The sequence below is a fragment of the Austrofundulus limnaeus genome, unplaced genomic scaffold (assembly GCF_001266775.1).
Source record: "Austrofundulus limnaeus strain Quisiro unplaced genomic scaffold, Austrofundulus_limnaeus-1.0 Scaffold311, whole genome shotgun sequence".
Classification (NCBI taxonomy): domain Eukaryota; kingdom Metazoa; phylum Chordata; class Actinopteri; order Cyprinodontiformes; family Rivulidae; genus Austrofundulus; species Austrofundulus limnaeus.
In genome coordinates this window covers 191,797-211,501 of record NW_013952713.1, presented here as the reverse complement: position 1 = coordinate 211,501, position 19,705 = coordinate 191,797, and the positions used below count along the sequence as shown (strand labels likewise).

The following is a 19,705-nucleotide window of genomic DNA, read 5'->3' as shown; positions in this document are numbered from 1 at the left end:
TCTAATAATGTTACGACTTTAATGTTGCATTTTTATGACTTTATTCTCGTAAATAAAAAATTTAAAAAAATCTCATTGTGTGACCCTAATACTCCCTCGTACATTGCAATTGTCCCAGAAAGAATGTAAAAAGTTCCTTTTATAACAGTACTAAAGAGGCAAATGATGGAACAAAGACAGAGGCWCACAGACTTACAGAAACTGGAGTGATTGAATTAAATTAATATACTCCAATTTCAATTGGTTAAGTCAATTTTTATGGTGCAGGGGCAGCTTGGCAGATCAAGGTTATAGATTCTTGCTTACCTTTTAAAAGTCAAAGGTTTAAAAGGTGAAACAGTGGTTTGGGCCTGTGGAGAGGGAGAAGCATGAAGTCATGCTATTTTTAGATGTGCTTCACCTCAGTGTTTGTCTCAGGGGCCTAAAGGTTTCTCTGCAGMTTAACAGGTGGGGATAATGTGCTGGTTTATCAGCTGCCAATTCAAAASACAAAGAGAACATGATAAATGTTTTACTTATTTCTTAGCAGGAATTCGATGTAGTTTGTGTATCCTTGTGGTCTCAGAGAGAGAAAAAGAAGATCCAAGTCAGCAAATCTGCTCACACAATGTATTTCCTCAAAACAAGCATCCTGGCTGYTTTTTCTTCTGTTCATGATTTCACACCTGGTCGTCTCTGGTGCCCCCTTTTGTATGTAGCTTTTCTCGTCACACATTTATCATCGAGTGTTCAGAAAAATCAGGGCTTCACACGCTCATCTGCTGATGAAGCAGACAGATCCTAGCAGAGTGGTAAAATAACCAAATTTACATCAGAGGGGCTTCTCAGCTCGGTGTACAGACAAGCAGACAAACAACTATGTACTCAGTTTCAGCTGTAGTAGAATGAAACTGCATTTTTAAAATATTGGAAAACAGACCAAGTACAATCTACAATTAATTCTCTTATGATCTAATGTTTTTTTGATTAATTTTTTGATAAAATAAATTAATTAATTAAAAAGGTAAACTGTTCTTTGACATATGAAATTATTATAGCTTGGAATACAATGAACTATAATGTTTGCTTTTAGTGCAAAAATACAAATAAATATTTGTTTTATTGTAAACGTTGATTTTTAGGCATCTGCAGCACCCACTGGATTTTATACTGTCGACTTGTGTTGTGTCCTTTGTTTGTGTTACTAACCGTTATTTTTCTAATGCTATTTAGCATCCTTTTAAACTGAATGATGTGTAGATGTGTGTGTTCTATAGTAACATTTCTGACTGAGAATATTTCAACACTCCAGCAAAAATTAACTCATAAATCTAACAGAGAAAGCTGTCAGTTGTTGCCTCAGAGACACTTTTGGTCGTTTTGGGGTTTGAAAGACGCCAATCATCCCTCTCCTCTGAGATGCAGGATTATCGTATTATTACTAGTCATTACCAATATACTAATTAAAATGTGTCCCATTCTCCTCTGTTGTGTTTTTAAGCAGATAATGCATGTTATGTGTCAGACATTAAGAACTCTGTAGATTTATACTTGGTCTCCATAAAAAACCGTGATTAATGTCTGTTACCTATTAAATTTGTTATGGAGCAGAGAATCGATAACTCCTGACACATACAGTGCAGACATTTCTCTCCTGGTTGTGTTATGCATTGTATTTCCCTGCTGATGTTTGCACACACACACACACACACACACACACACACACACACACACACACACACACACACACACACACACACACACACACACACACACACACTTTGCTTCCTTGTACAGATGATGTGTCAGGAAATCAAAACTGATGGATTTTATTATTTGTAACTGTGATTTTTGTTTCGACATTTTCCGTTGTGTTTAAGTTTACAGTGGGCTCCGAGAGGCTTCTAAGCTATTACAATAAAACTCCAGGAGATGTAAAATGAGAAGTTTAACATTTGTTTTATTTTATAGGATGACATTAAACATTAAATACATTTCATAACATTTGGGTAATAAATACATTGTGCCATTAAAAGCAAACATGTCACATTATTTTTTGCTCTTTTGCAGCCCTGCATCATTCTCAACAACATTCAGCAACTTCGTGTACAACTGGAGAAGATGTTTGAGTCGATGGGAGGCAAACAGGTCTGATCATACACATAATTCTCTGTTTGTATTATATTTAATATRTTATTATACATTTAATACACACCTAATGTAAACTTTCACTAAAAAGAAGAACAAAAATGAGAGCATGGTAAAGCAGCTTGGTATCACTGTTGCTTCAAAGCAGGAAGGTCCCAGCTTCAAAGTTGGGCTTGCGTTTACAGTGCTTCTAGTCATTTGAGGTGATTCACCTCTTTTTGTGCATATTTTTGGGATTGAAATGCTATAAACACTCCCTTTCCTAAGAAATACTTTTATCAGGACAATTTTGCATCTGCTTCAAAGTCAACACTTTTTAATTCTTTGATATAAAACTGCATTAACGTTCTTCAAGTTAAAAAAAACTACTTAACTATGGTCTGCTATGATTTTCTCTTCTTTAAATGTGTACAGCATACAGCAGATTAATAAGTATTGGTTCCTATAACTCCTTTCTATACCAAAGTCACCACAACACAGAGCTCCTGCTATGGCACCATTCATTGTTGTTGGGAAATCTGACGTGCAACATTAGACAACCTTGTGATAGACAATGAGTATTTTAATTGTGATAAACCCACATTTACCTCACTCTTTACTTTTTCTTCTGTCAACACTATCATATATAATACAAATGTTGGCATCATGGCCAGTGAGAGTCTGTTTAATTGGTCAAAWATGTTATAAGCATGCAAAACATAAGCRCAGGGTACGTGAACTRTAATAATWWATGAWATGTATTGCAGCTCAAACAGTCCTKTGCAAGGTTGATATTGCAYTCACTGATATTGTGGTGCAGATAGATTTATAAAAATGTGTGCATCCCTATGCACATGCGTATGTGGCATGGCCATGCAGACCATTGGTGGAGTGTTGCACAATCCCAGTGTTGTCCTGGTGATGGGAAAGCAAACATGGTGGGTCTGACAGTCCTTACAACCCTCAGAGAATCCTTAGAATTGTTCAGTTTGAAAACACTTTAWATGCTGTTGTGGAGGACTGGTGACTTGTCTGAGTTGAACTCTGCCTTTAGCCCATTGAGCACTGGAGCTCACTGCAAACCTGRAGTGGCTATAGATGATGGATGGATGGATGGATGGATGGATGGATGGATGGATGGATGGATGGATGGATGGATGGATGGATGGATGGATGGATGGGATAATTCTCAGGTCTTAAATGATCTCATGCTAAGCTTTATCAGCATTAATGATTGTTAATTTGGAAACAGAAACTGTTATTGATCTCTGAGATCAATAATCTGAACAGAATTCTGTTGTTGTTGCAAAAGTTTTGATGACACTCATTTTGTAAAAGTAATCTGACAACACTGATGTCCTGCATTTTCTCCGTCAGTCCCTCTGGCTTGTTGCTTTCTGCCAACCAATCAACTGTTCTTTTGTAACTTCCTTTGCATCCATTCACTCTTTTCCAACCACTTACTCCACGCCTGTTTAAAAACATATAAATACAAAAGAAAAAATGTTTATTTACCATTTTAGTAAAGCCTAGTTGTATCCTTAAATTCTGTGTTGTGTTGGAAATCTGGGTGGTTTTTCTTTCTCGTGTCTACCTGTCTGTATTTAACCTGAGGAGCAGCCCCCTCGGCTTCTTCCAACTGACATGCATGTTTTTCCTCTAGTTTCTAACACCTGTCTTGCTTTTGCATTTTGTCTCCTGTCGTTGTGTCCTCTGTTCCCCCCATTTCCTTTTTGTGCTCTCTTTCTGTCTCCAGGAGGAGGGGGTTGTCTCCTTCTGTAAGGTGTGTGAAATATGGGACTCTTTAACAACCCTTCCTTGCCATTTACCAATGAGCAGAACAAAGCACGYCCCTTTTCACCACCCCTCACAGTCCTATGCTATTCACTCCACACCCCCACCCCTTCCAGCAGCATGTGCCACAGAGCATATGGTACTGAAATTACCCATCACCCTTTTGGACAGGCTGCTTAAGCTCACCATCCCCTGCACTCTGGGGATATTGGCTTAAATCATTGGATCCCATCTTTATTTTTAGATTATTTTTCCTCTCTGCCACTTTTATGTCATTGGGTAATTTAGAACTATGCTATTTATTTTAGGTTGTTGTTCCCACTTTTACTCCAACTCAAGGAGGAGAGCCTAAAGCTCACCACCAACTTACAGGCTGYGGTTTTGATCCATTCTCTCCATTCCCCCAGCTGCCATTGCAAAAGCTTCAGAGAGGATTTTTTTTCAGTTTGTKTTCTCAAATACTCTCCGATCCTTCCAGCTATGACTTCAACTGAGTTTGTGCTGTAATCTAACTGTTTGTAGATCRAAACCTGGATTGCTTTTAGYTCTATTTTCTAAAGTATAAGGACCCTGCAAGACCTAACCTTCCCTTCCAAGTCAGATTTTGAATTTTAGCTGTTTGTGAAGAATCATGCTGTATCTTAGAAATATAGTAAGTAATTTCTGTGAAGTATCTTCTTYAAGCCTGCAACTAAACTGTATTTCAGATCCAAGTTTGTTTTTAATTTTCTTCCYGYACAGGCCTTTGATTGTAAAACTGTTTCTACCAGGAATCAACTCATAGAGTACCAAAGTAATTAGCAAGCGCTGTTATCATAGTCTAGTGCTACCAATAACAGAGCTTACTACTAATCTAACACAATGCTAATTTATAGCCTCATCAAGTACTGATCTGCCAAGTTTAGTATCAGACTTTACTTTGGATTTTGCCGTTTGCTAATATGCTTCWTTCCCGTTGAAATAGATGTCCGTTAGGCCTTCTTTACTCAGCACTGTGACTCATTTTGGATAGGCTGTGCTGTAAAATAACAACCTGCCAGCGAATAGATATTGGACTGTTGAAACAAGCAAAGTGGAGCAAAGCTGGGCAGCAGCTGATAGGCTGTCAGCCAGGGGAGAGTTGCACACGCTGCAGGACTCTGGATACCAGTCATTGTTGAGCAAAACTAGCCACCATGGAGAAGCCAGGTGCTCCATCTTTTCCAAACATGATGACTTTCTTTTACTGCGTCTAATGAACAATTCTAAAATACAACAGGCAAGCTTAGGAAATGTCCCTTTTGTCAAAGTGGAAAAATAAATCAGCAAAGTTTAATGTTTTAGAAGATGTGAAAAAGACAGGGTGACTGTGAACATTAAAACTCTTGAAAAACTTTGACTTGTGATGAAAGAATTTGTTTTCTTAAGAGATTTTCTCAAAGTAAAAACTTGATACTTATTACAGAGGTTGCAAAACGATTTCCACATCTGATTTAGCAAAAAATCAAAATGAAAAGACTGAACAGAGCTTCTACTGGCTAATTGCTGTTCTTGTTTATTTTTCTTCTCAAAGCTCATTTTTTAAAATCAAACAACTACTTCTCTTAAGGTACAATTAGAAACATTGTAGTCGTAATGCCACGATCCTGCAACTTGACAGAGATTTGCTCCAAACATGGAAACAGGCTGATTTATACGATTTTTGATGATTTTTTAAAAGATTACTGGTACCTGAAATTTGCTTTGTTGAATGAAAATCAGACTCTTCTGACTACTCTTTARCAGATTTCAGATTTAGACCACAGCACACATGCATTCAGTTCATTTGCATCCAAGAAATCACGAATGAAAGTAGAATTTTCACATTCCACAAACTGACAAATGACTTGGTTTGTCTTAAAGCTGCAAAAATGTCCTTTGCCAGAATAACTTTAAAATGTCTTAAAATTGGGATAAAATCCAAAAGATCTAAATTTCTTTTTGTYCCACACTGAAGATTAGAATCCAAACCAGTAAATGTTTAAAGGCTGAGGAAAAAGTGAGGCCTACAATGATTTATTTATTTACCTTTTTTAACACTCGAAAAGATAAAATCCATCCCTGACTCCAGGGAATAAAAAAAACRTGTATGGGTTATTATCAGTGTGAGGAAAATTTCACACATAGATGTATAAATCTATCTTGCTCATAGTGCAGATGAAGGCATGTGTGCAGAATAACGATGTGAACAAAAAAAGTTACGTTTACACATCCGCTTCCCAGCTGAGCCATCCACCATGAGAATGTGTCAGATGAACGGCTTCATGGCTGAGCTTATTGGGTCCGATGCGGTGATTTGTCATGCATGTTATCTGGTGCTTCACCTCACACGGTCATTTCAGCACACATGTATGAAGTTACCAGCACAAATATGGTCACATTTTTTTTTTTTTTGGTGCAGAGCAAACATCCAGTGCCCATTCATTTGGTCAAAATATGTCTAAAATGCCAAATGAACGTAAACATGAACASTCCTGTGCATTCATCACATAAACATGCTTAAATATGGAGCTTCAGAAAAATACATTCTGTGCATGGGCATACAAATGGTCAAAATCTGTTGATATGTTTGTATAGAGTTGTATTCATTTGCTCTTAGGTCATTTTGTATCTGCCAGTAGATACATTTACATGAGTTTATTTAAACAAACGAAAAAGTAAACAGTGATATAGTGACATTTTTTACTCTAAAATCACACCTTATTTCAGGGGACAGTGGTRACTTCATGGTCAATGGCTGCAGGTTTTGGTCCAGGTTGCATCAAGAAGGGCTCCCAGCATAAAACAATTGCTTTTTTTCCCACTTTAACACATAATTCAGCAGATTTGCATTTTATTTCTAAGAATATAACAGGCTGAGAATAGCTTGTCTTCACTGCAGCTTGTGTAATAATGCACAGAGATGTCCCTGTTGACAACTACTTCCTTGTTGAGACCACATCTTATGACTGGGCTAGCCGTCAACATTGCAGTGCTCTGAGGTGAGCTGTCTATTGGTATTCAGAGCATTGCTCGGCACACATGGCAGGCAGAATGAGTGGGAGGCCACCAGCGAGGCAGGTTACCTCTCCTCTGAGCTTGTTGCCCTCCCAGCCCCAGCACCCGCCACCGCAGTTGAAGCGTTCTCCAGAGATACAGAGACCTTGCCACTGCTGGCTACTATATAAAGTGCAAAGATGTAGTAACTGCCTGTCTTTTACTGTACCRACAGCTGGATGCAGAAGCCAGTGATCTGCTAAAAGAGCTGCAGAACAAACTCAACACAGTGCTGGACGAGCTCAGCGGAGTGTTCGGCTCCAGGTGGGTGAACCTGGAATCGCTCGTGCCACAGATTCTTTTCAGCCAGCTGATGTCTCCGTTTTATGTGAAATTATGCCACCTTTTCTGTCAAACTCAGGGTTTAATTGGCTCAAGTTTGTGTGCGTCATGCTTAGTGAGCACAGGGAGTTGTTAAACATTTCAGCTAGAAGAAAAGACACCTCTGCTTCATAATTTCTCTTCATTAATTTGACGGGAACAGCGGGAGTCAGCTTTGACTTTCTCAAAAGCCCAACATTGACTGTTATTATTCAGAGTACAGAAGTGTCTTTAAAAGGCCTGTCTTTATCATCCCAGTTTCAAACCTGTGATTGAGGACTGTGTGAAGCAGATGAACCAGGAGCTGGTTCAGATGAAAGGGCCAATCAAAGGGAGCAACGCCGCCATGGATGCAGAGACGGTCCTACGGCCTCTTATGGACCTTCTTGATAAAAAGTGGGTATCTGCTTAGTGCACCAGAAACTCAAAAGGCTATTCTGTCTATCTGCAGCGCAATGGGAGTCATTTCTCAATGAATTAAGTGATTACTCATGTATAGAACAACATACAGTAATGAACAAAGTTAAAACAGGGTCTACAATGCAAAGAATCAATTACTGAAGAAACCCACAGATTTAAAGAAATCTAAGAATCCTTCTCAAAGATGATTATTTTATTAATTACATCTCGCTTTAAGGCACAATGAAGACTGACTTAATTGTCAATTTAAATTCCAGTTTAATTCATGTGAGGCTTTTGAAATCTAAAAAAAAATATTGTAGACAATGTCCAAGAAAGAGGGTCACGCATCATTGGGGAAAGTCTATTAATTCAGCATTTAGAATGTATTTATCTAATGTGGGTTTCATCAGAGGCAATCTTGAAAGAACTGATTTACTCCAGCTGAGCTCTGAGAAACATTCTCATCATTTGTCAAAGCAGTGTAGAGGCCAATGGGGTATTACTGAGAATTTTCTTAATGATATGGAAAGACAAAATCCTTCCTCCTGTCTCTGAGACCATGTTTGCACAAAGGGGGCAAGATTAAAGCGTAAAGCTGCCGCTTTTATTCTCAGTCACAGGTTTTCAATTTTTTATTCCATGTACTGTATGAGGGCATCATTACTTGAAGCTTTCAGTCTTGTTAACTCAGGTTGAGACATGTGCTGCAAGTGTCACCCTAACAGAAGCCTCCTTTGGCTGCTTCACAGCTTGATGTTGTTTGCGAAGATCTGTGAGAAGACGGTGCTGAAACGAGTTCTCAAGGAGCTGTGGAAAATTGTGCTCAACACTATCGAGAGAACAATTGTTTTGCCTCCGCTGAGTGATCAGAGTGTGAGTTTGAGTGATCTACCTCTACAAACCTTTGAGATTCTCTTCTCACCGTGGACTGTACCTCCTTTCCTTTTAACCATCTGTCTGCTTGTCAATCATTCATCTGTTGAACCTTAAAATACTGTACAAAAGTTGAAAACAATGTAGCCCCTTAAAGCCCCCATCTACACTATGAAAAAACATTTTATTAAACAGTAATTTCMTTTGTTAATGTCCATTTCTTTGTACAAACGATCTAACAAACACATATGTATGTATGTCATCTCAATAGGCTACAAGAACATCCACATTACGACATCTCATTATACAGAGAAATAGTTTGGCCAAAAGTTCTACAAAAGTTTTTATTATTATTATTANTTATTATTATTATTATTATTTAATTTACAGTTCCTTACAGCTGTTAATTATTTCAGCACACAATCAAAATGTGATGGCAGCAGAAGCAGGTTAAAATTAGATAGACCCAGAGAAAGCAGTAGCAAAAGCTCCATATTTGTTTTGGTTTCTAGGCCAAGACTGACRTGAGTGAGCATGCACAAAACAGGCTGCTACTTCATTATTTCTGRAAAGATCTATATCTCCTGTCATAAATCTACAATGAATGGAGTTTAAAATTTTCCACCTTTTTAATATTTGTTTTTACCAAGGATAGTGTCTGTGTGTGGACTGGAGTTGCAATGGCAGCAGAAAATATATGGACTAGCATAGACTTTAGCAGAATTGCCATGCTTGTATGTTTTTAATGTAAGGAATTAATCCTTCAAATTGTAAGAATTTGTCTTACTTTTTTTGGTTTATTTTATTTTCTTCTCTGCACTGGAGTCATTCAAATTTTGCTGCCATCATATTAACAAATTTATTTTTGTCATAAGTTTCTGCATTGCCTGTGATTTACATAAAAAAAACAAAAAAAATCACCACTAATCATTGTTTAAAATGTTGTTTGTTCTTAAAATTGATTTTGTTTTTATATCAATGTTGCTAATAGGACTTTTTTTGTCCAAAATGACAATACATCTTTATTCAGCAACAGGGGGCTCAGATGATCTTTAATGCTGCCAAGGACTTGGGACAGTTGTCTAAACTTAAGGTAAACCTTTGATAATCCTAAAGCAGATTTTGTGTATTTCACTATTGTATATAACATTTTATGACTTAAAGCAGAAGTTTAAACTCTATAAAGTTGGGTTTTGTCTACAAAAAAACACAAGTAATGGAAATTAAGTATAAATTGGACATGAGCAATGAATTAAATATCTGTCTAAATCAAGTGTCATTTTCAGTCAATAAGAACAGTGTCTGCAGGGATGAAAACAATCAAGAGACTGACTGAGCATAGTTTAGCTATTCAAACTTCTTAATCCAAATCTTTCATTTTACTCAACTACCTGAAGTGTATTTATAAGAATTGTTTTATTTCATGCATTCACTATTGTGATTGCAGCTTAAAACGTGTTTGTGTTTTTTTTTTCCTAAGGGGTGGGCCATGCATCCTCACAATGCTGCATCCTGAACTTGCAGCTATCACTTTGGTTATATGGATATAATCTTAGCACCAAGCGCTAAGATAATTACAACGTTCACAGACTGACCATTTCAATGCGGTTCTGCAGTTTATGATCTGCAGCTGCAGCAATAGTTGCACCAGTGGTTTTAGTTTCTTCAGCCTCCCGTTTCATAAAACATTTATTGTATTTTGGCTGTGCTGYGTAAGGAGCACTGGCACCTGGGAAATAAAGCAATGCCAGAAGTTATTTACTGCAATCAATTCACAGTTCAGGAAAGCTCCAATTAGAATTGACAAAAACACTTTTCATGATTAAAATGGATTTTTAGGATACGGATGTGAAACGGCAAGGTTGAAGTTTATCTCTCATTGGTGTAAATGACAGCACATGGCTCTTTGGCTTTCTAAACAGTAAATGACCTGGGTCTTGAATGCAAAGGCTCACTGTTTTCATTACAATTTTACTGATAAAAGTTCAAAACTTAGAGTGTCAAAGTGCGACTTGTACTTGCATTTAGCTTTTGCTGCAGTGATTCTCACACTTTCTGGTTCCCCTCCAGGAGCATGTCATTCGAGAGGAAGCCAGAAGTCTGACGCCTCGCCAGTGTGCCGCCATGGACCTTGTGCTTCCCACTATCAAGGTACGACTTCTGTTCATTTCACCATTGGCTGGAAAAAACAAACGTGACCTTCAAAAACCTGAGCAGATGCACAGAGATATGCAAATGGTGTAAGTGTGCATCTGAATGAAAGAGACAGGTAATATTTGTGTAGCCCCTTGAATGTTTTATTACTCTGAAGAATGCAATAATACCTACATTAAGAAAATAGCAAAAATATTAAAAACAACAACAAAATAATCTAACAAAAACAGTGGCTCTTCCTTCTATAGCACATTTTTTTAGAAAGATATAGACAGTTTGAAGACCAAGTTTCAAATCTTCAGAGGCAAGAGAAAAGTTATGATGAGGTGCTGCAGGTGAAACACTGCATCATAAAGTGCCAARGAAACTAATTGCTTTTACTGTCACCATGGAAACTACCTGCAGGTTTAGATCAGTCACATCACTGGGATTCTTTCCATCAATGTTTAGATAAGAAGAATCACTTGATGCCGTTAAATGGACGAGAATGAGCTGATTAGATAAAGACATTCTGGTCTGGAGGGGTTATATGCCGTCACTGGGTCATTGTTTCTAAGATACTGTATAATGGATGTGAAACTAAACTCTATAAGCTGTAAATACCGAGTACTATTCAAAGTCAAACCATTTTAACGTATGTTAAAATAATAGTTCAGAACATTTGACTTGGGTTTCTGCACAACGGATATGATCAATAGTATCTTACCTGTTGCAGCTGCGCTTTGAACAACCTCAGTTTGAAGGAATATTGATTTATTCTGACATCGTTACACCCAGTCAGATTTGCATTACACCATTTATTTTAGTAGAGATGATGATGATGATGATGATGATGATGATGATATCCTTACCAGTTGTGTCCGAGGCTGCGCTGGAGATGCTACAGATAGCTGCTACTCCCCCATATGCTCTTAAAAGTAAAAATATACAATATAACATTTATACTCATGTGATTCCTGTTACATAAGGTTTTTGAGACTGTAGTTGTTTTTAAACAACAGTAACCCACTTTGGTTTTGACCCACTTAGACTGGCTGTTGGTTTGTTTTCTGGTGAGAACCAAAYGTATTAGTTGTTGAGCTTCTTTAGATGGAGAAAGTTTAAAAGTTTGTAACACTCTGACAAAAATGTTCGACTTTAGTCCCAYAGAAAGATTAAGAACATTTGATTTAAAGAGCCAATTCTGTATATAGAAGCTGCACAGAATTTTCTGCCTCCTCAAAATGTCTTCACTCCCCCAAATCTGCCTATTGAATAAAAGGTATATCTTGATTGGCTACACAGCTGTTGTGTCAGAACAGCTCAGAGCTGATTGGCTGATTCTACAGTCAATCAATTATGTGTACTGCAAGTGGGAAATGAGGAATTTGCAACATGTTTTGGGCCCTGGAGAGCCAATAGATGAACCCATTTGGCCAGAAAAGGTCTAAATCAAAAGAAACCAATCAATCGAATCGTTTTATTAGCCTACTATGCCAATTCAGAGTCCCTGGCAGCCTGAGTCAGGCTATAAAACGGCAGGATGTAACCACAACGTGGGCATAGCTGTGACTTTAGAGGCAGTAAAATTAGTTTTTTAGATCTTTAACCACATTTAGATTAAGTTTAATTCTCCAAGGTGTGCACTCTACATGATTCATTACAAAATGGTCTTTATGTCCTATTGTTATTTAAAAAAAAGACAATTCAAAACTAAATTAATATGCAAAATCAGAAAGAAATGTAGTACTCTAAATGAACTGATATAAAAAACTTTGAGAGGTTGGAAAGGTAAAACTAAAGATAGGACAAGGAGACATRACAGAGATGTACCTGTTCAACCAGTGATTTTGCTGGAGGCAGGTGGATATTTTAAGCAATCAAGTTGACTGGTCTTTTTTTTTTGGCCAGAAGCTGTACTGAGCTACTGTCTAAGCTGTAAAAAAAATGTGAACATTTTGTAACAGAAAGCAAAGCTTACCTTGAAAGTACAATTTTGTACCGATCATAATACAGTGATTCCAACATAAAGTCATACTTTGCTTTGATTTGGCAAAGCAACTATAATACATTACAGCATGGAATATCTTTGAACATGATGAAACAAAACTGCTGAAGATATATTCACAGGCTGTAAACACTCATCCTTTTTTATCAGTCTTTAACTGTTACACTGTTACTGTGACTGAAAGGTTGGGCTATATTCCACATCTTCAGATATTTCCATCGAAATCCTTTTACAACTTTTGGACAACTCTTGCTAAGTTGTACAAGTATTCTGTCTGCTTTGATGGAACAAGAGTTTGTTTTTTCAGCCTTTATAATATTGTTTAAAATGAAATAAAAATGCATTTTTACCATGCAATAAGCCTAAATTTGTTTGTGGGAGAAAATGGGAACATATGTTCATGAAATATATTTATTGTTTGCTTGCAGATATTTTCCTGCAGATTCCCACTCGGGCTTTATGATCTTGTTTTCTTCCTCCACCTGTGATTCATCCGTGGTCCTCATATTATGTGTACTTCATGAAAGATGCATGTTGGCCATATTTTATGGCTTGTGTGACTCATTCACAAGAAAGAAAACAGTGCCTCCTACCGTGTAAGAATAGCCCAAGTCGTGATGAGATACCAGTAAAAGAAAAATAAAAAAACACCTACTTCAACATGAAAAAAAGACAGTTCAGATGCCAATAGCTATCTATGTAGACCTTATATATACATTTCTGACCAGTGTCTGTTATTATAAGGAAATCATTTTTTAACATTTGATTCTGATTACTTTAAACACTGACAAATTCTGTATGTCTTTGTTCCTGAAAAATTCATCTTCTACAGAAAACAAACCTAGCCAGTTATATAAATACTGAAGGCCATGGGTTTGAAATCAATCTCCAAGAGCTAACATTCATCATCCCCTCTTTTCAGCAATGCTTTCATTCTTTTTTAATAAGCTCTGTCCTCGTCTGTCCACCTCCGTCACATACGTAGGAGTGAAGACAGCATTTGAAAAAAACAAAACAAAAAAGCTTTGTCTATCTTCAGCTATTGGGCTTTACAGCACCAAAGCRCATTAACCATCCAGGCAGAAAGTTCAGATTCAAGTGCATGGTAATTAGTCACAGAAGTAGCTATTAGTGGTGTCTCCTGCTTGGTTTTCTACTTTAAAAAAATGCTTGTTGTCCAAATGATCCTAGGTTATTTATCAGCCAGCTGTGATTTGATACAATGCAAAAACTTGAAATACTGTGTAGAGATCTTTAAAAGTTTTAAGCTTATCTTGAAGAGTTAATGACAATGAGCCCATCTCCATTTTTTTTTCTTTCAGCAATACTTCCATGCTGGAGGAAATGGTCTAAAGAAAACGTTCCTTGAAAAGAGCCCTGACATGAAGTCCCTCAAATACGCWCTCAGCCTTTACACTCAACCTACAGATGCCTTGATTAAGAAATATATATGCACTCAAACCTCCCAAGGTAAGAACCGTAAATTTTATGTTATTTTTTATTGTATTTTTTTTTTTTTTAATGGAGCAAGGACTGGGGTTGCTTTGACTTTAAAATTCTCTTGGTCTTTTGCTGTTTTTATAAAAATATCTCCAATCAATGGATGTAGCCTCAAGAAATTAACTATAAAACATGGTAAAAATGTGTAAGAACTGAAGGTTCAAATTGAATAATTGAATGTAGAGCAACATTACACCACTTTCACACTGGACCAGATAGTAAACACTTGTTTCATATCTTATATGCACTAATTCACACCTTTATGAATGTGACCAAAATATCTATTTTGTAAGCCAGGTAAACAAAGGGCCTAACAACTCTCCATTATGAGGGGCGAGGAGTTTTAGTTGGCCTCTCATACAGTTATATAAAGCTTGAAACTCCACACACTCAAGACCTTTTTTTTAATTATTAAAGCCTCTCAAAAGGTTAATTTAAAAGCTCTGTTGTCTTTTCACAATGCTGTGATGAAGAATGTAAAGAATCCAAATGCAGAAAAAATTAGCATGAGGAAGTCGGTGATTAAGAAGATTCATTTTACAAAACTCGAAACACAGCTGTTGCAGAAGCACTTGTAATGATACACAGAGCACCAAAAGGCCAAAATGGCTGCAGAAAAAAAAAACCTAATGATAAAGAGGTGGAAGCCATACAAAAAAAATTAAATGACTGTTTGGCACTAAATTATGGAAACAGGGCTGAATATATGTGGGACTAATAACTAAATACAGAGTGGGTGGGGTGATTACAAAACTAGGACCTGGTGTGCAGAGGAAACCAATGGAAAGACTAATAAACACAGCCAGAAAGTCAAAACCATAAACCCAAAAACAACATGAGCACAAATGGTTCAAACAAAAGCAAACTAATACAAAAATTGTACTAAAACAAAAGAAAATCAAGACCAAGGTTGTAGCTGCACATACACTTTGCATTTTTTATTATAATTATCAGTTAAGTTTTATTGATTGGTCCCTTTACTGCTCAAGATTTGTGTCTCTTTCACAGTAAAATAAAAACACATAAAAGTTATCTGTGCTTTCATTCTGTTTCCTTTTCCTCTGCATTAGAAACTTGCAAAAATAAACTGCTCTAATGACAAGAGTTTAAGTGTAAACCTATAAGTTTGTCTATTTCTTCTCTGTTTTTCTTTGTCATCACTGGCCCACTTTGATTTGTTGTTGTATCATTCATCTGTCGCTATCTGGAACTTTTTCTCATTTCTCTCTGTAACAAGACAGAAAGCCCCTCAGGTGTCCAAGGAGACCCGGGAGAGTGAGTGAGAGAGAGAGTGAGAGATAGAATGCAGCCCAGTGGGGCACTGAAGCTCAAAGCCTCTGGTTGCTTCAATGTACTCAACCTTGCAGAACACTACCAAGGCAGGCAGCAGGAAATGCAGAAAGGCTGTAGGAGAGCACTCGTCAGCCAGGCCAGGCAGCCAGCAGGCCAACCAGCCATGCTGCTCTCACTGACTGGCAGATGGGCAGAAATGCAGTGTTTCACTGCTTGTGTGGTATTTTAAGACACCTCTGTTTCTTTTTTTCCTCTCTCGCTCCACATCTCTCATCCCACCCTCCTGTCCCCCCACTTTCACACCACATTGTCACCTTTTATTTTGAGGTGGCCCAATGTGATGTCTATAAGTGGAGGTAGTGAGGTGCTGGATGTGTTTTAGGTCAGTAAACAGTGGGTAGATGTGTTAAAGCTTGATATAGCTCGGTGAGCACAGCTTCATTAATCACTACTCCTTGTGCTCTGACGGTGACATTTTTAGACCGCAGATTATTCTTGTTTAATCCCACCAAATGTGATCTCCCAAATACCTAGTATGTGTTGGTCTGTTTGAAAAATGGGCTAAGGTTGTAAAACAGTATATACTAGACATGGGTTTTTACGATGTAAAAACAAGTGTGCATTGCTATGTAGCATGTCACTGCAGCATGGCTTTGCCTGCAGCATTGGACTTGCAGAATGAACTTTGACCAAGTTCAAATGTGTTTTCTATATCAGCTTGTGCCTGTCACGTCAGCAGGTGTTTGTAGTTAAGGTAATTGTGTGACAATATGAAGTTGGAGGAGATTTTTTGTTAAAGTTGCATTAGCTGGGTTTTGAACCCTGATCTCCCACATGAAATTCCATGACATAGACCATTAGACCGATGGAGCTATGACAGAAGGTGGTGGCAGTGGTTGGTTTGTATGTGTGCAGAAAGAGGCCACATTGCCAATACAGTTACTGACACAAAAATGCATAATATTACAACAATAGAGCAGTATTAAGACAATATTATAGTAAAACATCAAAATACAATCATATTAGTATTGTAAACACTGAACTATTGAGATTAAATATAAAAAACTATGGTGCAGTACCAAGTTGAGTACAGCTGGGGGCAGTATTGGACCATTACAAGGCCCCATTGAATCCCAATTTATGAATTTGGAATAAAGTTTCAACATTAATATTTCAAAAACTACAAGGTGTACAGGTACCAAAAGGCAGAGCAATCATTTGGCACAGGATCTTTACAGATAGAAATTACAATGGCAGCTGTAGGACAATGTAGGCAGGAGCATTGGACTTTCAGAATGAACTTTGACCAAGTTCAAATGTGTTTTCTATAYCAGYTTGTGCCTGTCACGTCAGCAGGTGTTTGTAATTAAGGTAATTGTGTGACAATATGAAGTTTGCAGAGATTTTTGTTAAAGTAGCAGTAGCTGGACTTGAACCCTGATCTCCCACATGAAAGCCCACAGTGCTCATCATGAGACTATAGGAGATGTAGCAGAGGACAATCCCAGGGATTGGATTGTATGTATACAGAAAAAGTTTACTTTGCCAATGCAATTATTGACACTGAAGTGCAATATAGTACAGCAATAGGATAGCATAAAGACATTATTACAGTAAAACATCAAAATACAATCATATTAATATTGTAATCACTGAACCACTGAGTTTAAATATTATTAAACTATGGTRCAGTACCATATTGTGTAGAKGCAGCAGGGGGCAGWATTGGACCAATACAAGGCTCCATTGCCTGCCATTATTATTTATTAAACATTAATATTTCAAAAACTATAAGTTTTACAGGCACCAAAAGGCATAGCCATCATTTGGCACAGGGGCTTTACAGATATAAATTATAATGGCAGCTCTAGGACAAAGTATGCAGGAGGAGAAGCATGGCAAAGTTGAGATGACTTGGATGGGAAACGAATCACAATAGCGTGCATTGCATTGGCAATGCACACTGAAAATACATTACAGCCATTTAAATGTAGTATTTCATTTTTTTCAAGGGGCATGTCATGCAAATTAAACTTTTTTAGCCAATACATGCATTTTGTTGTATGCTAGGAATTTAGTAAATCCCAGTGCTTACATAGATCTTTCATCCCATTCAGTTTTCTCTTTTCTCTGACGTCACAGTATTTGCCATGGAACTGCCAAATAAGGTCTGGTTGTCTTCATTCTTCTCTGGCTCTGGCTCAGATTGTGGCTCCAACATGCAAGGCTGGATGGACAAGTCTTCCATTGTTGACATATTTTAATTAATTAGTAAATACAATGTTTCTGCACCACCATAAACTCCTATATCAAACTGGACTGCTCTGAAAGCTTTAGAGGGGCGGGGTTTCCAAGTTCCTTGTTAGGATTTAAAGAGGCAGCGTCAAAATGAGTTGATCAGTGACACACCTTAGGAAAGGGTTGAAAGAAGGGCTTGTGGAGTTACAATTAGAGGACCCCAAGTCAATGATTTAAATGCAAAAAAGAAGAATTTAAAAGCAAATGTCTCCTTTTATTGTCCAAGTTTTTAAGTACCCCGTTGATAACTGAGTTAACATGAGTGAATGTGTCAAAAGACAAAACACATCAGCAACAATTATGTTCAACATCTTCCCTTTCCTTATCTGTTACTTTTTTAGTAACTTTCTCACTTAAACTTTTGACTCTGTGGATATTTTTTTATATCCGCCACTTCTCTCTTTTATCTTCTGTGCACACTATTAATCAGAGAAACTCTGCTCCTCAGTGTTTTTTCCAGGTTCGCCATTTTGCTGTGGCCTTTCTGCACACCTTGTTTATTTATTCATGTATCCTGAGARCCATCAGAAAACACACAGACTCTTAACCTGCAACTTATCAGCCAGTAGCTTAAGTAAACGTGCGGTGGCATTGCTCTGGTAATTTCCCTCAAGAGCGGGCCTTAACGTTTCAGCAGCACTGCGTCTCCAGACAACATCACAGTAAATCTTGGGGCTTGTTTCTTCATTAATAGCTGTAACGAGCACTGCACGTTTGGCAGCTATTGATTAGCCATCGGATCAGCACGCCCCTTCATCACCTGCGCCGCCCCACACCTTCCAGTGTCGAGTATCTGTTTGTTTATCCCGGGCTGGGTGAATCATGAGACAGCTGAAATGGGCAGGGACTCCTTACATCAGACAAAGTGAGACACGTGGTCAGCAATTCTTGGGAGTGTTGTCCAAGCGTGATTAAACTTTAATTACGATGCTAACCATATACTGCCCAATAAGGATGTTTCCCTCCGCCTATCACTGTCCCATTCATTTCCACATCCATCCCCTGCATAACATCAAAATTCGGTTCAAATTTTTAAGTCTTATGTTTTATCAAAATCCTTTCTCTTCCTTGGCCTTAAAACCAGGAGGATTAGGGTTTGTTTATTTGTGATTGGTTAAACTTAAAGGAAAACCTGCACGACTGCTGTGGGCGTAAAATCCCGTCTATCCTCTTGGAGTTATTTTTAGATTTAATCTTTTTGTTTTGACACAGCTTTCTTGATGTATTTCTGGATATCTCATATACCTGCACCCACAACTTTGGATTGTTTCTTTGTATCGTCTCTCACTTTTCTCTGTGGTTTTTTYCCCCACTTTGGATAGCTCTCCCTTTTCTTCATTTTTTTTCAATCCTGCCTTGCTCTAACTCTCCTGTTGATGTTTTGGTGTGTGTCCAGGCCAGTCATCCACTGGATCAGTGGGGGAGGTGTCAATGCAAGTGAATCTCATCTCTCACCCTGGCACAGGAGAGCACAAAGTCAGCGTGAAGGGTGAGATTTTTCCTGTACTCAGAACTGCTTTCAGTCAGATCTAATCAAATGCATTTTGCCCTGCAGATTCATTCTCATTTGTGGTAAATGGGTTGCCAGGGCGTCCCTGTTGTCTATTGTTCCTTCAGACACAAAAAAGGGAAAGGAATTTGTGAAACACTAATGATGACATAATTAAAATAATCCAACAGAAAACTACAACCATAATTGATTTAGATTTTTTGTTTCTTTTATTGCTTTCATGACTGCAGGCAATAATGTAACTGCTTGTTTTGGTGTTTTTATTTTTTTCGTTAGTCTAATTGTTAACAAAATATACCATGAACCAGTGGACACATTTATTGAAACTCTCAGAAGAGAATTACTGAAAGAACAACTGATTTTAAAGGTCTAGCACACACACACACACACACACACACACACACACACACACA

At 37.7% G+C, this 19,705-nt stretch overlaps 1 protein-coding gene across 12 annotated transcripts in view; it reads left to right on the top strand.

The window, feature by feature from the left end:
• unc13c (unc-13 homolog C (C. elegans)) overlaps positions 1–19,705 on the top strand; it is a 133,458-nt gene that overhangs the window by 106,355 nt on the left and 7,398 nt on the right. For 5 of the 12 annotated variants that reach the window (XM_014021951.1, XM_014021949.1, XM_014021950.1 and 2 more), the window contains 9 exons: positions 2,050–2,127; positions 3,863–3,889; positions 7,130–7,218; positions 7,534–7,671; positions 8,427–8,550; positions 9,581–9,643; positions 10,621–10,701; positions 14,014–14,161; positions 19,179–19,271. In XM_014021951.1, the coding sequence (XP_013877405.1) occupies positions 2,050–2,127; positions 3,863–3,889; positions 7,130–7,218; positions 7,534–7,671; positions 8,427–8,550; positions 9,581–9,643; positions 10,621–10,701; positions 14,014–14,161; positions 19,179–19,271 (841 nt within the window). Of the gene's footprint in view, positions 1–2,049; positions 2,128–3,862; positions 3,890–4,208; positions 7,219–7,533; positions 7,672–8,426; positions 8,551–9,580; positions 9,644–10,620; positions 10,702–14,013; positions 14,162–19,178; positions 19,272–19,705 lie in introns of those variants that run through there. The other 7 variants (XM_014021956.1, XM_014021954.1, XM_014021955.1 and 4 more) reach the window with 4 other exon arrangements.